Source organism: Diplotaxodon limnothrissa, linkage group LG11, assembly GCF_057381915.1.
Source record: "Diplotaxodon limnothrissa isolate DT_005_m linkage group LG11, D_limnothrissa_male_GT1.1, whole genome shotgun sequence".
NCBI classification, from domain to species: Eukaryota; Metazoa; Chordata; class Actinopteri; order Cichliformes; family Cichlidae; genus Diplotaxodon; species Diplotaxodon limnothrissa.
The window spans coordinates 37,424,973-37,438,356 of NC_140606.1; the positions used below are offsets into that span (position 1 = coordinate 37,424,973).

At 40.5% G+C, this 13,384-nt stretch overlaps 1 protein-coding gene across 1 annotated transcript in view; it reads right to left on the minus strand.

Annotated features, from left to right (window-relative positions):
- The window catches only part of pear1 (platelet endothelial aggregation receptor 1), a 61,620-nt gene extending 50,178 nt beyond the window's left edge, over positions 1-11,442 (minus strand). The window contains exon 1 of the mRNA XM_085366698.1: positions 11,258-11,442. Within this exon, the coding sequence (XP_085222824.1) occupies positions 11,258-11,265 (8 nt within the window). The 5' untranslated portion in view covers positions 11,266-11,442. The remainder of the gene's footprint in view (positions 1-11,257) is intronic.
- Positions 11,443-13,384: the final 1,942 nt, after the last annotated feature.

Sequence of the window (13,384 nt, forward strand, 5' to 3'; positions counted from 1 at the left end):
TCTTGTTGTACCGCACTTTTGTCAATGCTTGTTATTTTTTAACAAGCTTATAAATAAACGGACTTGACTTGACTCAGATGGCAGCAATTTGAAAACTTTCTCTAAGAGAGTGACTGCAACCAGTCTGAGTCAGAGTGTGATTGATGGCAGACAGGTTGCCTCCCACCAGGCAACCTGTGCAATCCCCTTATAAAGCACTCAAACCCTGGACAGCGCTCACAGTTGTTCCCCAAATTAAAAAAACATCAACAGAATCAGCAGCAACCATTGATTTTTTCCACTTCCAAGAGGGTTCCCACCTTTGCGGGTGTTCATTCTCCACCACATACAATCACCACACTGCAAAGGTTATTATGTAGAACTTAATCTGATTTGTGGTGACACCTCCCTGACACTTCACACTGTCCCCAGGATCTCAATAACATTTAATCACGCTATCCTCTGATGTTTTGGTCCTAATTCTCTTTAAACATCAGAGGATCTGCTCCATTGTTGTTTCTACACCATGAAATTTGATTTCTTTTATCTTAAGATGTTCCTTTTCACTTAATTACTGCCTCAAACAAATGTTCTGTCCTCTTCGTTCAGGGTCAGAAAGTTGTGGGAAACAAAGCTGCTGTGTCTCCATCATGAAGCTACAGCCAACACTTTTGATTCATTTTTATTAGCGCGCTGTATATATAGAACAGGGCACAGGGTCGAGCGCCTTTGAAATTTTTGGATGAGCCAATGAAAACAAAGAAAGCCTCAAGGGAAGTCTTAGAGAGTTCATCAACTCTCGTTGTTAGTGATGTCTCTGAGTAGCTCCTTTATCAGAGAATAACGTCTCTAATTAGATTAAACAGACAAACAAGCACCGATTGAATGTGTCACTTGTTTAGGCCTCTCTCTAATGCTTATTTGGGCTTGGTGTTGATCTTTGTCACTGTTGGACAATATGCTGGATGTCTTCTTAATTAATTTTGTGTGGTTCCATTACAGCACTGTTTACATTCATTTCTCCCCACCAGTACAAACATCAAGTAGTGTTTTTAATGTATCTGACAAGGATCCATTTGATAATGTTAAATAATTTTCTTACTGTAATGTAGAAACATCCAAAACCAACAATGAGCTAATATTACTACTAAATGCGTAACCAAAGTCTATGAAACCCCCTGTTGTCCAAAAACTACTACAAACTGAGCCACACTGTTGCACTAGGCGGCATGCTCCCTTCATCAGAGACTCAACTTTAATGCGACTTCGTATTTGGTATAACATCCTGCTCCATTACAAAAGTACAGTTTGTTTTTAGCCCTACAAAAACAGTCCCAAACTAATTACCTTTTTACTCATGTTTTAAATATCATCTGCTGAAAACTAGCAACCAGCTGTTTAGACAAGTTCTGAGTCCTCTTTATTCATTTCATCTATTAACAGCAGACTCCAAGACTCTGAGATGACATTTAATTTTTTTAAGAGGTTTAGAAACATTTCAAAACACAATAAGTTTTGACATGTAAAACATATAAAACTGTAAAGATGAAGATTGTGATCATATTAACTCATTTGTTCAAAACATCATAATTTAAAAAAACTATTTAGCTGTTCCTCAGCTTCCAAACAAACACTGCTGAGCAACGGACGGAGTCATAGTGGGAATCAAAAAATGTGTTAAAGAAAATGTTAGACGTCTGACTGCCATTCTGCTTCCCCAGAGTCAGAGAAGTGCTGGACTGAGGGTTTGTGAAGATTAGACCCAACAGCACAAGATCAGGTATCTTAGAAATGATTACACAATCAGAAGAAAGATGAATTATTCAGTGAGAAACAGAGACTTCCTCAGAGACGTGCATGTCAGTGGAGAATGGTTCAGGAGGATAAAACACACCAAAATCCCCAAAAAACCTCAAGGCTCTGAAGAAATACTAAGAGCACAGAGGACACCAGAGTCGTTGCTGAACTGTCCTCCACAATAAGTCAACTAATCTTTATCAAAGACTCCCTGTCCAGACTTACAAACAAACAAGAAATCAAACAAGCCCTGAAAACAAATAAAAAACTGAATAAAGAACAAAAAGACAGCTGTAGAAGTATCTCCAGAGCTGGGATTAGTACAGGGTGGTACTAAGTGTTATACCTGACAAACACACAATGATTTGATTCACCCCCCAAACACTCTTGGAGAATTTAAACACCAAAAAAGCCAAACATTCCTGACATGACAAGAAGCTCTGCACAATGCAGTCAGACGACCATGCAGGGATAACTTTCGTTATCAGGTCTGAGTAGTCTGCTGCTGCCCGTGCATTAGAAGACAAGGAAGTCTTCAAGTGCTGTGAGTGGAATGCTGTTTGTTCTGGCTTATTTGGGGTAAGACAATTAGCTTCATAACACCAGCCTCAACATTTCTTGAGGCTGGTGTTAGCAAATATTTTACTAGCACATCAAATATTGACATGCTTTCCTAATGGCTGTAACACGAGACTCTTTTATAATAGCTGTAGTCTTTGCATTGTACACATCTGGATGTTTATCAAGTGCAGTGAGATATGCAAACTCAATCTCAATCTGTTTTACTGACTGCTGATGTATCGCTGGCATGCAATTCTCCAATCACTTGTTTGACTTGTAGTTTCTTACAAGGGGAAACGGGCGATCACACCGAAGCCACTAACGGAAAACTCTGAACCACAAAGTGCCAAGTCAGCACGAAACTCACCATTCAACACCATCATAAACACAGATGTGCACGCACAGACCTGGCCTGCTTCCATGTATCTCCGTGCACCCAGGGACACGGGCTTTCTCTTTTTTCCATTATGTCTTTTGTTTTGGCTGAAGAACGTGCAGCTTGCTTACAGCTTGCGGTCTTCGCCCTCGTGGTGGCCGAGCTCGTTTGGCGATCAATCTCCACAACAGCTACAAGCACAGAAGCTGAACAAGTTTCAAAATTATACAATTATTTTAAGGCTCTCGATAATACAGATCAGGACCCGCTGTTTAAAAACAGTTGTGACAAGTCTTTTGTTTTTTATTATTTCGGGTAAAATGTGCCTTCTTGGGGGGTCTGGTGACCAACAACATTATACTGATCCCTCTGAATGTCTGTGGCGTCTGAGTAACATCATGGGAAGCCTGATCCTCACTGTGACAGTAGATTTAAGAACAACATTTTTCATACTGCGGATAACGTTCCCATGCAGCAGCTTTTATGCAAGTCTTTGAGTCGCTGCAGAATGAAACAGCGAGCCATTTACAGTAACAGATTTTAACCATGCCACATCTGGTTTTGATTAAGACAACACATCCAATGTGAGTGGATGGCAGCTTTTTTCTCTTTGCAGCTGCTGCAAGCTGGAAACGATTTGAGCTCTAGTGGCTATCTGTTTCTGTTGTTGTTGTTGATGTTTTTCTCTGCTATTTGTTCCCAGGACTGACCTGAAATAAGACTTAACTTGGTGCTTTCAAGGTTCACCACATTCTCCTCAAAGGGAGTTTTCTATCTACGCCACATTTCAAATGTGTCCATTTACAATCATTTAAAACAAAATCTGTACTTCGTTCATTTATCAGTGAGAATGTGTTATTATTTTTGGCTTGAAAGTTTCACTTTTTATCCAGTAAATTTTGGAAACTGTTTGTTCATCCAAACTTTCAGCTAAAAACTTTAACTGCCGGCCGTACTGTTAGCTAATAAACTTCTTTTAATTAATCATTTTACCTAGTTTAGCTATACCCAAACCCAAAATACAATTTCTTCATCCATACCTTTATCTTTTAATTTTACCTCCTAGCTGCAGAACTTCTAGATAATGATTTTTAAGCTTTTATTAATAATTTTTATCATCATTTTCTTTTTGTTTATCTGACATCTTGAGCTAGCAGTTTCAGTTGTTTATTCATACTTCAGCTAACAATTTGCAGCATTACATTTATCATTTTAACTGGAGATTTTATATCAAGTATGTTTAGCTAACAATCCGTCCATCCATACTGTTGACCTGATCTTGACCCTTAAATTTGCAATTTTGTACATTTATATACAACATTATAAAACTTCATACAATATAAACAATTTTAATATTCCGTGTTCTGTATATATTTCCACTGTGACAGTGTTGCATAACTACTTACACTTTAAATTCTCGAAAAGGAAGAATTTCATTGCTCTGCGTAACCACTCGTGTTTTGCCGTGTATATGACAATAAACTTCTTGAATCTAAGAGTAAGACCAGTTTTAAAGCTACATTTATCTCGTATGCACAATTTTTGGCAATTTTTTGACTTTGGAGTGTTAGTGTATTTAAATACTTTATAAATAAATAAATACATTGGTCTAGTGGCTATCTTTTTAGATAAATGTCAACTTTTCAAAACTGTTAAGGTCCACTCAGTTCTTTTTTCTCCTGCGTGATTACTGAGGCACTTGTACGCCCAGCTGTGAATCAGTTATTTACCAAACAAACCTGTGTGTGAAGGGTGGTAGAGGGGAGTCGGAGCTGCATCCTGGAAGACAGATGTGCATCTCAATGGATTCTCAATGTGGTCCGACGTATCTATGGTACCCAGATAACACTAAGGTCCTGGACCAATATGCACGCAGCAGCAGCAGCAGCAGCAGCAGGCCAGGACAGGTACAGTTCACCAGAGTCATTTTCAGTCATTATCTCTTCTGACTTTGCTTCTCTATTTGTATTTTCAGGAAGTCCAGCTGGGGACAGTAAATTCCTAAAAGTTAAGAGCATGATTTACAGTCCTACCACTGGCACATGGTGTGCTGCCTTTTTGGAGGACTAGGTGGAAACCTGTAACTTATTAAAGTGATCACTTTAGAGCCATTTTTTCACATATAGCCCCAAAGCTCCCTCTCTCCAGATGGGCCCCATTCTGCAAGCATCTGGAAGTTCGAGCCTTATTTTCTTCACTGAAAAACTTGAGCCACGTGTGCTACCCTGAAGGTGAACTCTCCAAGATGTTCCTTTACTTAGTCTGTTTCTCCGTGCTTTCCCAGCAGTGTCGCTAGACTGAAACTGTTTCAGCCCCCACAGGTGGTGCCATTAATTCACTTTGTTTGGCTGCCTCGCGGCTAACGAAAGATGAAAGAGGGCTCTGCAGAATGTGCTGTAGTTAATTGAAAGCCCTGGCATGGTCATCTGCATTGTGCAACACATTTGTCTCTTGGGGCTTCTTGCAACGACACACTCATATCTGTTTAACACAGCAGGAAGACGGGGAGCAAAGAGGAGACAAGAGCCAGAGTCAAGCCACCGCACAGGACATCCTGGGCAAACAACACTGTGGGAGGGCAAACACTGAGGATGGCAGGAGGGAGAGAGGTGCAGGAGCCTGTCATCTTGTGATGATGTTCACGACTGGAGGAAACCAAGTCGAGGGAAACTGTTAACACTTTTTCTTTTTCGGGATGCCCAGAGGCAAACAGAAGCAGCAGGAAACACAGCAGGTTGTCTGTGAGTCACTGAGGGTTTTTTTTCCATCACAGTGAGGATTCTCCAGGCTTTTCAACTACTGCTGGAAATTAGTTTCAACTATTTACCAATTAACGAGCAAGCCAAGAGACCACTTTTGTGGTTAACACACTGCAAACTCAAAAGCTACCGCTGAGTATCTTGTCAGCACTTTACTGATTATTATGTCTTTGAAGATAGCATGCTTTTCTTATTACTTTTTAACTGACTACAAATCTCTGGTTCATTATCATCTGTCTGCAGCTAATAACTTCAGCTCTCCAGCTCTTAGATTTTCATGCACAGGGCAAAAGAAGCCCCACAGGTCCACTCTGCCTCTGCTCTGTCTTCACTCATTATGGCAGAGCACCACAGGAATGAAAACAGGGACAAACAATAGGAAGCAGATAGGAAACATCTTGTACATCCAGGGCTGCATCTCTATGTTCGCTTCCTCCGGCATGTAAACAAAATAAATTGGGGTTAGAAAAAAGTGCGACACATAAAAGAGAATCCTTGAAAGGTGCTATCAGACCTGCTGCTCTCGCATTTTCCAACAGCAAGCGCCACTTGGCTTCTAAGTGTCCTTTTTCCCCACAAAGAACTCTTTTTTCCACACAGAGCTCGTGTTGTTTTGAATAATGGGTATGCTGATAATCTGTCATCTTGTCTATTTTGGGGCCTAGGTTTGTATTTCAGAAGTGGCCTGAAAAAAACAAAGTAGACAAAAAGAAGAAAATACGTCTCTCATAAAGCGCAAGATGGACGACTCGGAGCTTAACGCAGCTGGTGGAGTGGATCTGGGTTTGAACTCAGGAAAAGCATCGAGAGTTCTAGCAGTTCATGTCCACGTGGTGCCAAGCATGACATAAAGGCCATTTGTTTTTCACATGCAAACCTCTCATCTTGCATGGTTAAGTCATATTTTCTCTTATGGCTGACAAAATAAACACTGTCTGCCATCCGCACGGCTGATTTCAGCGGCTATGAAAACAAACAATAACAAAAACATAACCTCGTTTTCATCACAGTGGTGGAGACAAAGAGCGAGAAGCCTCCTGGGCTGTGAACTTGGTACCATATTTCTTCTAATTCTACATCTCAAATTTCACTTGGTTCCAGCCGTCCTACAAAGACACAGACACCAGCAAAAGCCCACGAAGTCTTAATGAACAATGTCTCCACGGCTGCTCCACCCACCACCCAGAACAACCACCGACATAAGCAACTTCAGGAAAGACCCTCACCACAGTACAAGTAGTCTGTGGTCACTCCATCAACCCGCCCCTGGCTCCTCCTTCATTTCCAGCTCCAAACCCTTCGACCTCTACTTTTTATAACTGGTTATTTGAGCCGAGGCCCAATGAAGCTGTTCCGGTGCCAGAGCAGAGCGAGCGACCCAAACCCCCTGAGCTGGAGGGCCGCACTCCAATCTGCTCCAAATTATTTGCACGGCTGCAAAGCACATGGGGTTGAGAGCCTTATATAAGCCTGTGGTAGGAATATTCAACCAGCGTCACCTTCTTTTGAATTCCCTTTGCTCTTTGTCGTTTTCCTGACGACTATTTTTACATCAAAAATAACTTTTTGAAGTTCATACAGGCCACTTTTTACATCTTCTGAACTTTAATAGGGAAGACTCTGTCGCCAGTGCGTAAAAGGGAGAGCATGAGTAGAATAGTGATTTAACATAATCATAGACGGTGCTTTTAATGATTTATGTGAACGTATTTAACCTCAATCTCTGGAACTGCTTGAGTGAAAAATGTAGTATTAAAATAATGTTATAATGAATTGACTTCCCAGTAATAAAAATGCGAGGCATAATGGAAATTATTCAGCAAGACATGAAAAAAAGAATTCAGTTAATCAATAATGAATTAGAAGAAAACTTCTTTAGTTTGAAAGTTTCAAAATTCAGAACAAATCCGCTCTGAAGAAGCTATTTTCAACCACTTCTGACCACAGAAACTGGTCCTGGTCATCATCCTGACACTAAAATTTCCCATTATTGGTGGTTTGCACCAACACAGCACCCACCGCTGTTCCACTGGCATCATTTATTAAGCCTAACAGATCCACAGTTAAGTTCATAACTTGCAATGTTCTGATGGCCATGATGTCAACCATTTCAAACCTTCACTTTGACATCTGCCTTTATGAAATTAGAGACTAAGTGTTGCTAGTGAAATGCAGACTTAAGCCTCGATTCTCTGTTACAGACAGCTGGAGATAGCACAGCAGGCGCAAGCGTATTTGTTGTATTGTAATCTGAAATCTCAGCAGACCAGTCAAAGACAACAGACAGACACACGAAATCTCAACGTCACGTTTACATCCCTTTGACCCAAGAAGACTTGCAGATATGGAAAGTAATCAAAGTGTTATCAGTGGACTAGAGAATAAAGTGAGCAGCCCACTGCTTAGTTTTCTAATATGCGCAAACACAACATTGCACCAGTCTGCAGACATATTATTTCTACTGTAAAGTTGGGCAATGGAAGTTTACGAGGACTGACTCACTTTTGGAGCCCGACTCTAGAGGACGAACTCGTTTGTAGCACTTTCTTTTTTTTCGCAGCCACAGAAGTTTCTCCTTAAGGCGTACATCGCAGTGAGAGCCATTACGATATTATTAAATCACCTCATGAGTCCACTACACCCAGTGTAAAGAGTCACACCTACAAATATCTGCAGTAAATGTTGTGTGATGTTGAGATATATTTCATATAAGCCCAGGTAAAGTCAGGGCATAACTCCTGAAGATGGCATCAGTGTGCAAAAGACTAATCTGCGAGCGTGCACGTAACTCTATATGGCAGCAGCCGTGCTTCGATGGATAATGCAAACAAAGCCTTCAGACTGTGATGTTACATTGTGCTGTGTGGCCATCAGGGATGACTTTGTCAAGAAAAGGAGTGACATTCAAAAGACAATGTGCAGACACTCTGGCTGCCCCATGCAGTCGCACAATAAATTTTAGAAAAGCCCAAGCACCGGGGGATCCAGTAACTTAAACTGAGCCCTTTTTTCTCCAGTTCCACTTCATCTCTTTGTGTCTCTAGCCGGTGTCATCTCTAACCAAAACAAATCCAATAGCCTGCCTGAAATCAAGTCCTCTCCTGGACAAACAGATGTTCAGTCAGCCGGATCTCCAGCTGTCAGACTGGAGGCGATTTTTGTTGGTTGACCAGAGAGAAAAAATGGGTCACTATTATGCCACTGATAGCCGAAACAGTCTGCAAGAGGGCAGACACTCTGTCAACCAATGAGGATTCCATATGAGGGCACTGACGGAAAACAAAGACGCCCCATTTCAGTTCGTTTTTAACAGCCAGAATATAACTTATTGATTAAATATGAGCTTTAAAAATGAGCTTTTAGGAATATTTGTAGACACACAAAGTTCAGTCTGCAGTCAGAGACTTCCTGAGGTGTTTCAGTTGCCAGAGCAGATGTGAGGTCAGGAGTCCAGACCAGGTGGCTGAGATTTACTCTGATAGTTAATCATATCTCGCCTTCCATGCAGATGTTTATGAGTCGAAAGATGTCAGGGCCCCTTAATCAAAAAGCTTTTCATTCACAAGTCACAGACAATAACTGCTGGATTTACGGTGATTTACGGTGATTTTACATCTCCACAGAGGAAAGGAAACGTGCATTTTGTTTCCAAAACAGTGCACATGCATGTGCAGGAGTTCAACATTTCAAAGCTCTAAACTATAAACATGTCAATTTGTCATCAAGCCACGTTTCTACACTGGTTTCTCTTTAATCCAGCGGCTCAGCTAGTGACCCCCTCGTCTACCGCCCTCCCGAAATGTGCTGCACTCTCTCCTTTTCAGTGTAATCAAACTCCTTTTAATCAACGCGCTCTTTCATATCAGAGTGCTATAAACATCCATTATTGTGTTACTGACTTCACACATGCCCAAAAAAAGAGAAACAATCCACTGCACCCGCTCACATCTGCAGAGAAAACACTCCATCTGCCTCATCTGATTAACTTCACTAACAGGACACGAACCCTGACTCACACACCATCACATCAGGATGTGTGCGCTGTACACACACGCAGCACTACTGGCTGCAGCCACCTTGCCGCCACGTTTCACTGGCTTGAATCACGGCTCCTCTGTGACCCAGAGGTGCTCCAGAACAGGGATGAAACCTGAACGGCTTAATGAAGATCAAACAGAACAGAGGAAGATGAGAAAAGAGCAGAACTACTCCCAGCAACTTCCTTTGCCATGAATTGATGGAGGAAACATGCCAGACGAGCAGAGCTTTTTTGAGTCACGCTGTCTCTTGATAGTAGTTGGAAACGTTTTCAAAGCAGAGGCAGAGACGCCAAGAAAAAAAAACACACCCGGGAGGAAAAGTGTGCAAGTGCACGAAGCGGTGACACAACGTCAGGAGTTCATTTAAACAAGTGCTTTAATTAAAAAAGAAAAAAGTATGACTAATATGTGACAGATGTTATGTGACATGACTGCTGGAGGTTTCTTCCTGTTAAAAGGGAGTTTTTCCTTCCCACTGTCACCAAAGTGTTTCCTCATGTGATTGTTGGGTTTTTCTCTGTGTATTATTGTCTATCTGCCTTGAGGCGACTGTTGCTGTGATTTGGCGCTGTTAAATAAAATTGAATTGAACTGAATTGACAGTTTGTAAGTAGGACAAGAATAATCTTTTCTGATTATTCTTGTCCTACTTGTCCTACTCCTCATCTGTCTCAACATTTAACATTGATGTTTTTGGACACACATCCAGTTCTGGGTTCAAGCCTTCCTGAGATTTCCTGGGGTTTGAACCCAGAACCTTAACAGTCTGAGGTTACAGCAATCACTGGTTTACAATAAAGATACAGAATGGGATCAATTAAATGCTTCTCATTCAACTTTAATACACAGTTAGACTTTAAAATCCAATTTTTTCTTTATATATCTGGTTAAACACAGGCTGCCTTTTCATATTTCATCTTGTGCTACAAATATTGACCAACAAATGTGGACCTTCAAAGGTATTTTATGTCTAATAATCAATCACAAGTTTGAGTAGATTGTTCCAGTATAGTTTTCAAAGCTAAGTGTACACGATGCATTTCACATGAATGAAGACAAAAATGTAAAAATGTGATTTCAAATCAACCGCAACAGCAACCACATAATTCAGCTCCAACACCTTCATGGTACCCAACAGACGACTTTACTGTTGGTGATTATGATTCAACATAGAAAATACATTCAGGACACAGAAACGTGAAATCTTATTTAGAGGACAAGTTCACTAATAATGTTCACATGTGTATTATGTTGTAATGTAGCAGTATGAAAGTGGTCGTCTGCAGATTTACGGGGGATTTTATTGAATATTGATGCACATTATCTGATGAAAGCAGTGGCAGCCGAAGTATTCAAAGAAATGTAAAGACACGTTCAGAAACATGAATAAATGAAAACACGACCAGTAAAAGTAAGTACGTATTGTCTGAAAATGAAGTACCAAAAGTAAGACTCCACGAATATTATATTCTTAAATTATAGTGATCTATAATCGGTATTTAACTGAATGAATCATATTTAATTTATCCTTTTTTTTATTTCATGAGATTAACTGACGTTTTCGCCGTCTGGGGTGCAATAACAGCACATGCCTACACGCTACGTGTACGAGTAAGCAATTAAACAAAGGTGCATTCATTGACAGGTCAATAAGCAATAAATTATATTTGTTTTGTTTAGTTTATGTTTGTTTGTTTGTTTGTTTGTTTGTTTGTTTGTTATCTCGCTGACAGCCTGTTACTCACCTTGGCATCCAGGAACACGCAGACTCTCTGCAGCTGAAATATTTCACCTAAAAAGCGACTTCCGAGGACGAAACTGTGAAGAAAAACGGCGTTTGCTTTAGAGCCCATACACTTAGAGAAATCTTCAAGCCGGATAAACATTCACAAGTGAGAGAGAGAAAAAATAACGAGAGCAGTTTCTTCCAAACGAGGGAGGGTCGTAAAGTGGAGCCAAGGAAAGTGGAAAAACTGTGACAGCGAGGGGACCGAGAGAGGAGGAGGGAAGAGAAGGAGGGATAGAGCAGAAAGGAGGTTTAGGAGAGAGAGGGGGGGGGAGGTCTGCAGGGAGACTGGGAGTTGTTTTTGCCTTCGGTGGGCCTCCAGACCTTGATGTGTAAGTGTGTGTGTTTTGGAAATTTTTAGGAATAAGCGCTCCAGAGGGATAATACCTGGGAAAAAAAGTAAGTTTAGAGTGAGTGTGCAGGTGGAAAATACAGCTCAGATAGATCGTTGTTGAAATCAGAAGAGTTTCAGCAGGCAGCAAAGATAGTGAAAACGTGGAAACAAAATGAACAAGGTCGGGGGCAGGGGTCTTATGAAGTTTCAGCTGGTGCACGACAGATGACAAAAATCCAGAAATAGTCTAAAATATGTGAATTGATCCATGAAGGATTGAGTCTGTTGATCTAACCTCCGGGGGCAAGTGTCAATTCTTCACGAAATCTGCTCCGAGATTTTCTCATTGTTCAGAAACACACAATAGAAATGATCATTAGCCATTTTTGCTTTTCACACATAGACTGTATACAGATGATGAACCTAAACCCAGTGACGTCACCCAAGATGCTGCCATGTCAGTTTTATGGTTTCCCAGAAGTCGCTATAGTTAGATGGCAGTATGAAGAGTTAAAAGCTCTCGCTAACACTTGGTGTGATCGGACAAAAGAGCCTAGAAACAGAAACCAAGCAGTTTGTCACATGTACTCATTCATATGGTATATTCTTCAGTATCTCTGACTCCCTGTGAATGAACTGAAACTGAAAGTCCAAGAAGTCACTGCTTTGTTTGTTTTCTGAATTTTAAAAAGAAAATCAAACTAAGAGCTTCTGTCTGCTGCCACCTTCACAAACCCTTTGGCTGTACGTGCAAGTCTCTAGAATTGTATATGAAAGAAATTACACATTGACCAATATGTTATATAAAAAACATAAATAAGATTTTCGATGTAATAAATCTACCTCTCCCAAAATGTTGGCAACTATTGTAAAAGAAAAAAAAGAGTGTTTGTTTTATAATTAATATAAAGTCGATAGCTTTCCAGATGTGCAGCGGATGGATTATGTATAGATTATACTGAGGATGCTGATGATGGAGATGTCAGACTGACAGCATGAAAAGCACTGACAGTGGCTGCAGTGGACACACATCATTGTTTTAACCTTCAGTTTACAGTTTGCTCTTCTCCACAGCTGACTGAATGACCAACTACAGCACAGGCAAGACTGGTTGTTTGTCACACTGCCCCCTAGTGGTACAGCATATATAGACTCTGCACATCAATGCAAAACATGATGAACAGGCAGTTTGTGACATTTACTCATTCATATGGTATATTCTTCAGTATCCCTGTCTGCCTGTGAATAAACTGAAACTGAAAGTCCAAGAAGTCACTGCCTTGTTTGTTTTGCATTTTGAAAAGAATCAGACTAAGAGTTTCTGTCTGCTGTGAGGAAACCACATTCACAAGCCGTTTAGCTGTACGTGCAAGTCTCTAGCATTGTATATGAAAGAAATTACACATTTGCCAATATGTTTTGTAAATAACATAAATAAGATCTGCAGTGTAATAAATCTAGTCATCAGGACTGGCTTCACTTTTGAGAGCCAGGATGTTCATCCATCCTCTATAAATACTGTGTGACTGATCAGTTCCTTCTGCAGTATTTGATGGTTAATAAATTCCTGTGTGCGCATCATATAACCACGGTTAATGGTTACATGTGACGAAAAAGAAAGCACCTGAACAATTATAAACAGATTTGTTTCTTTTATGTGTTGAACATGTGGTACAGTGAACATAGAAACAATTTATACTTACAGTGTAAAGTTACAATCTGCACAAATATATTAATACATAAATATGTACA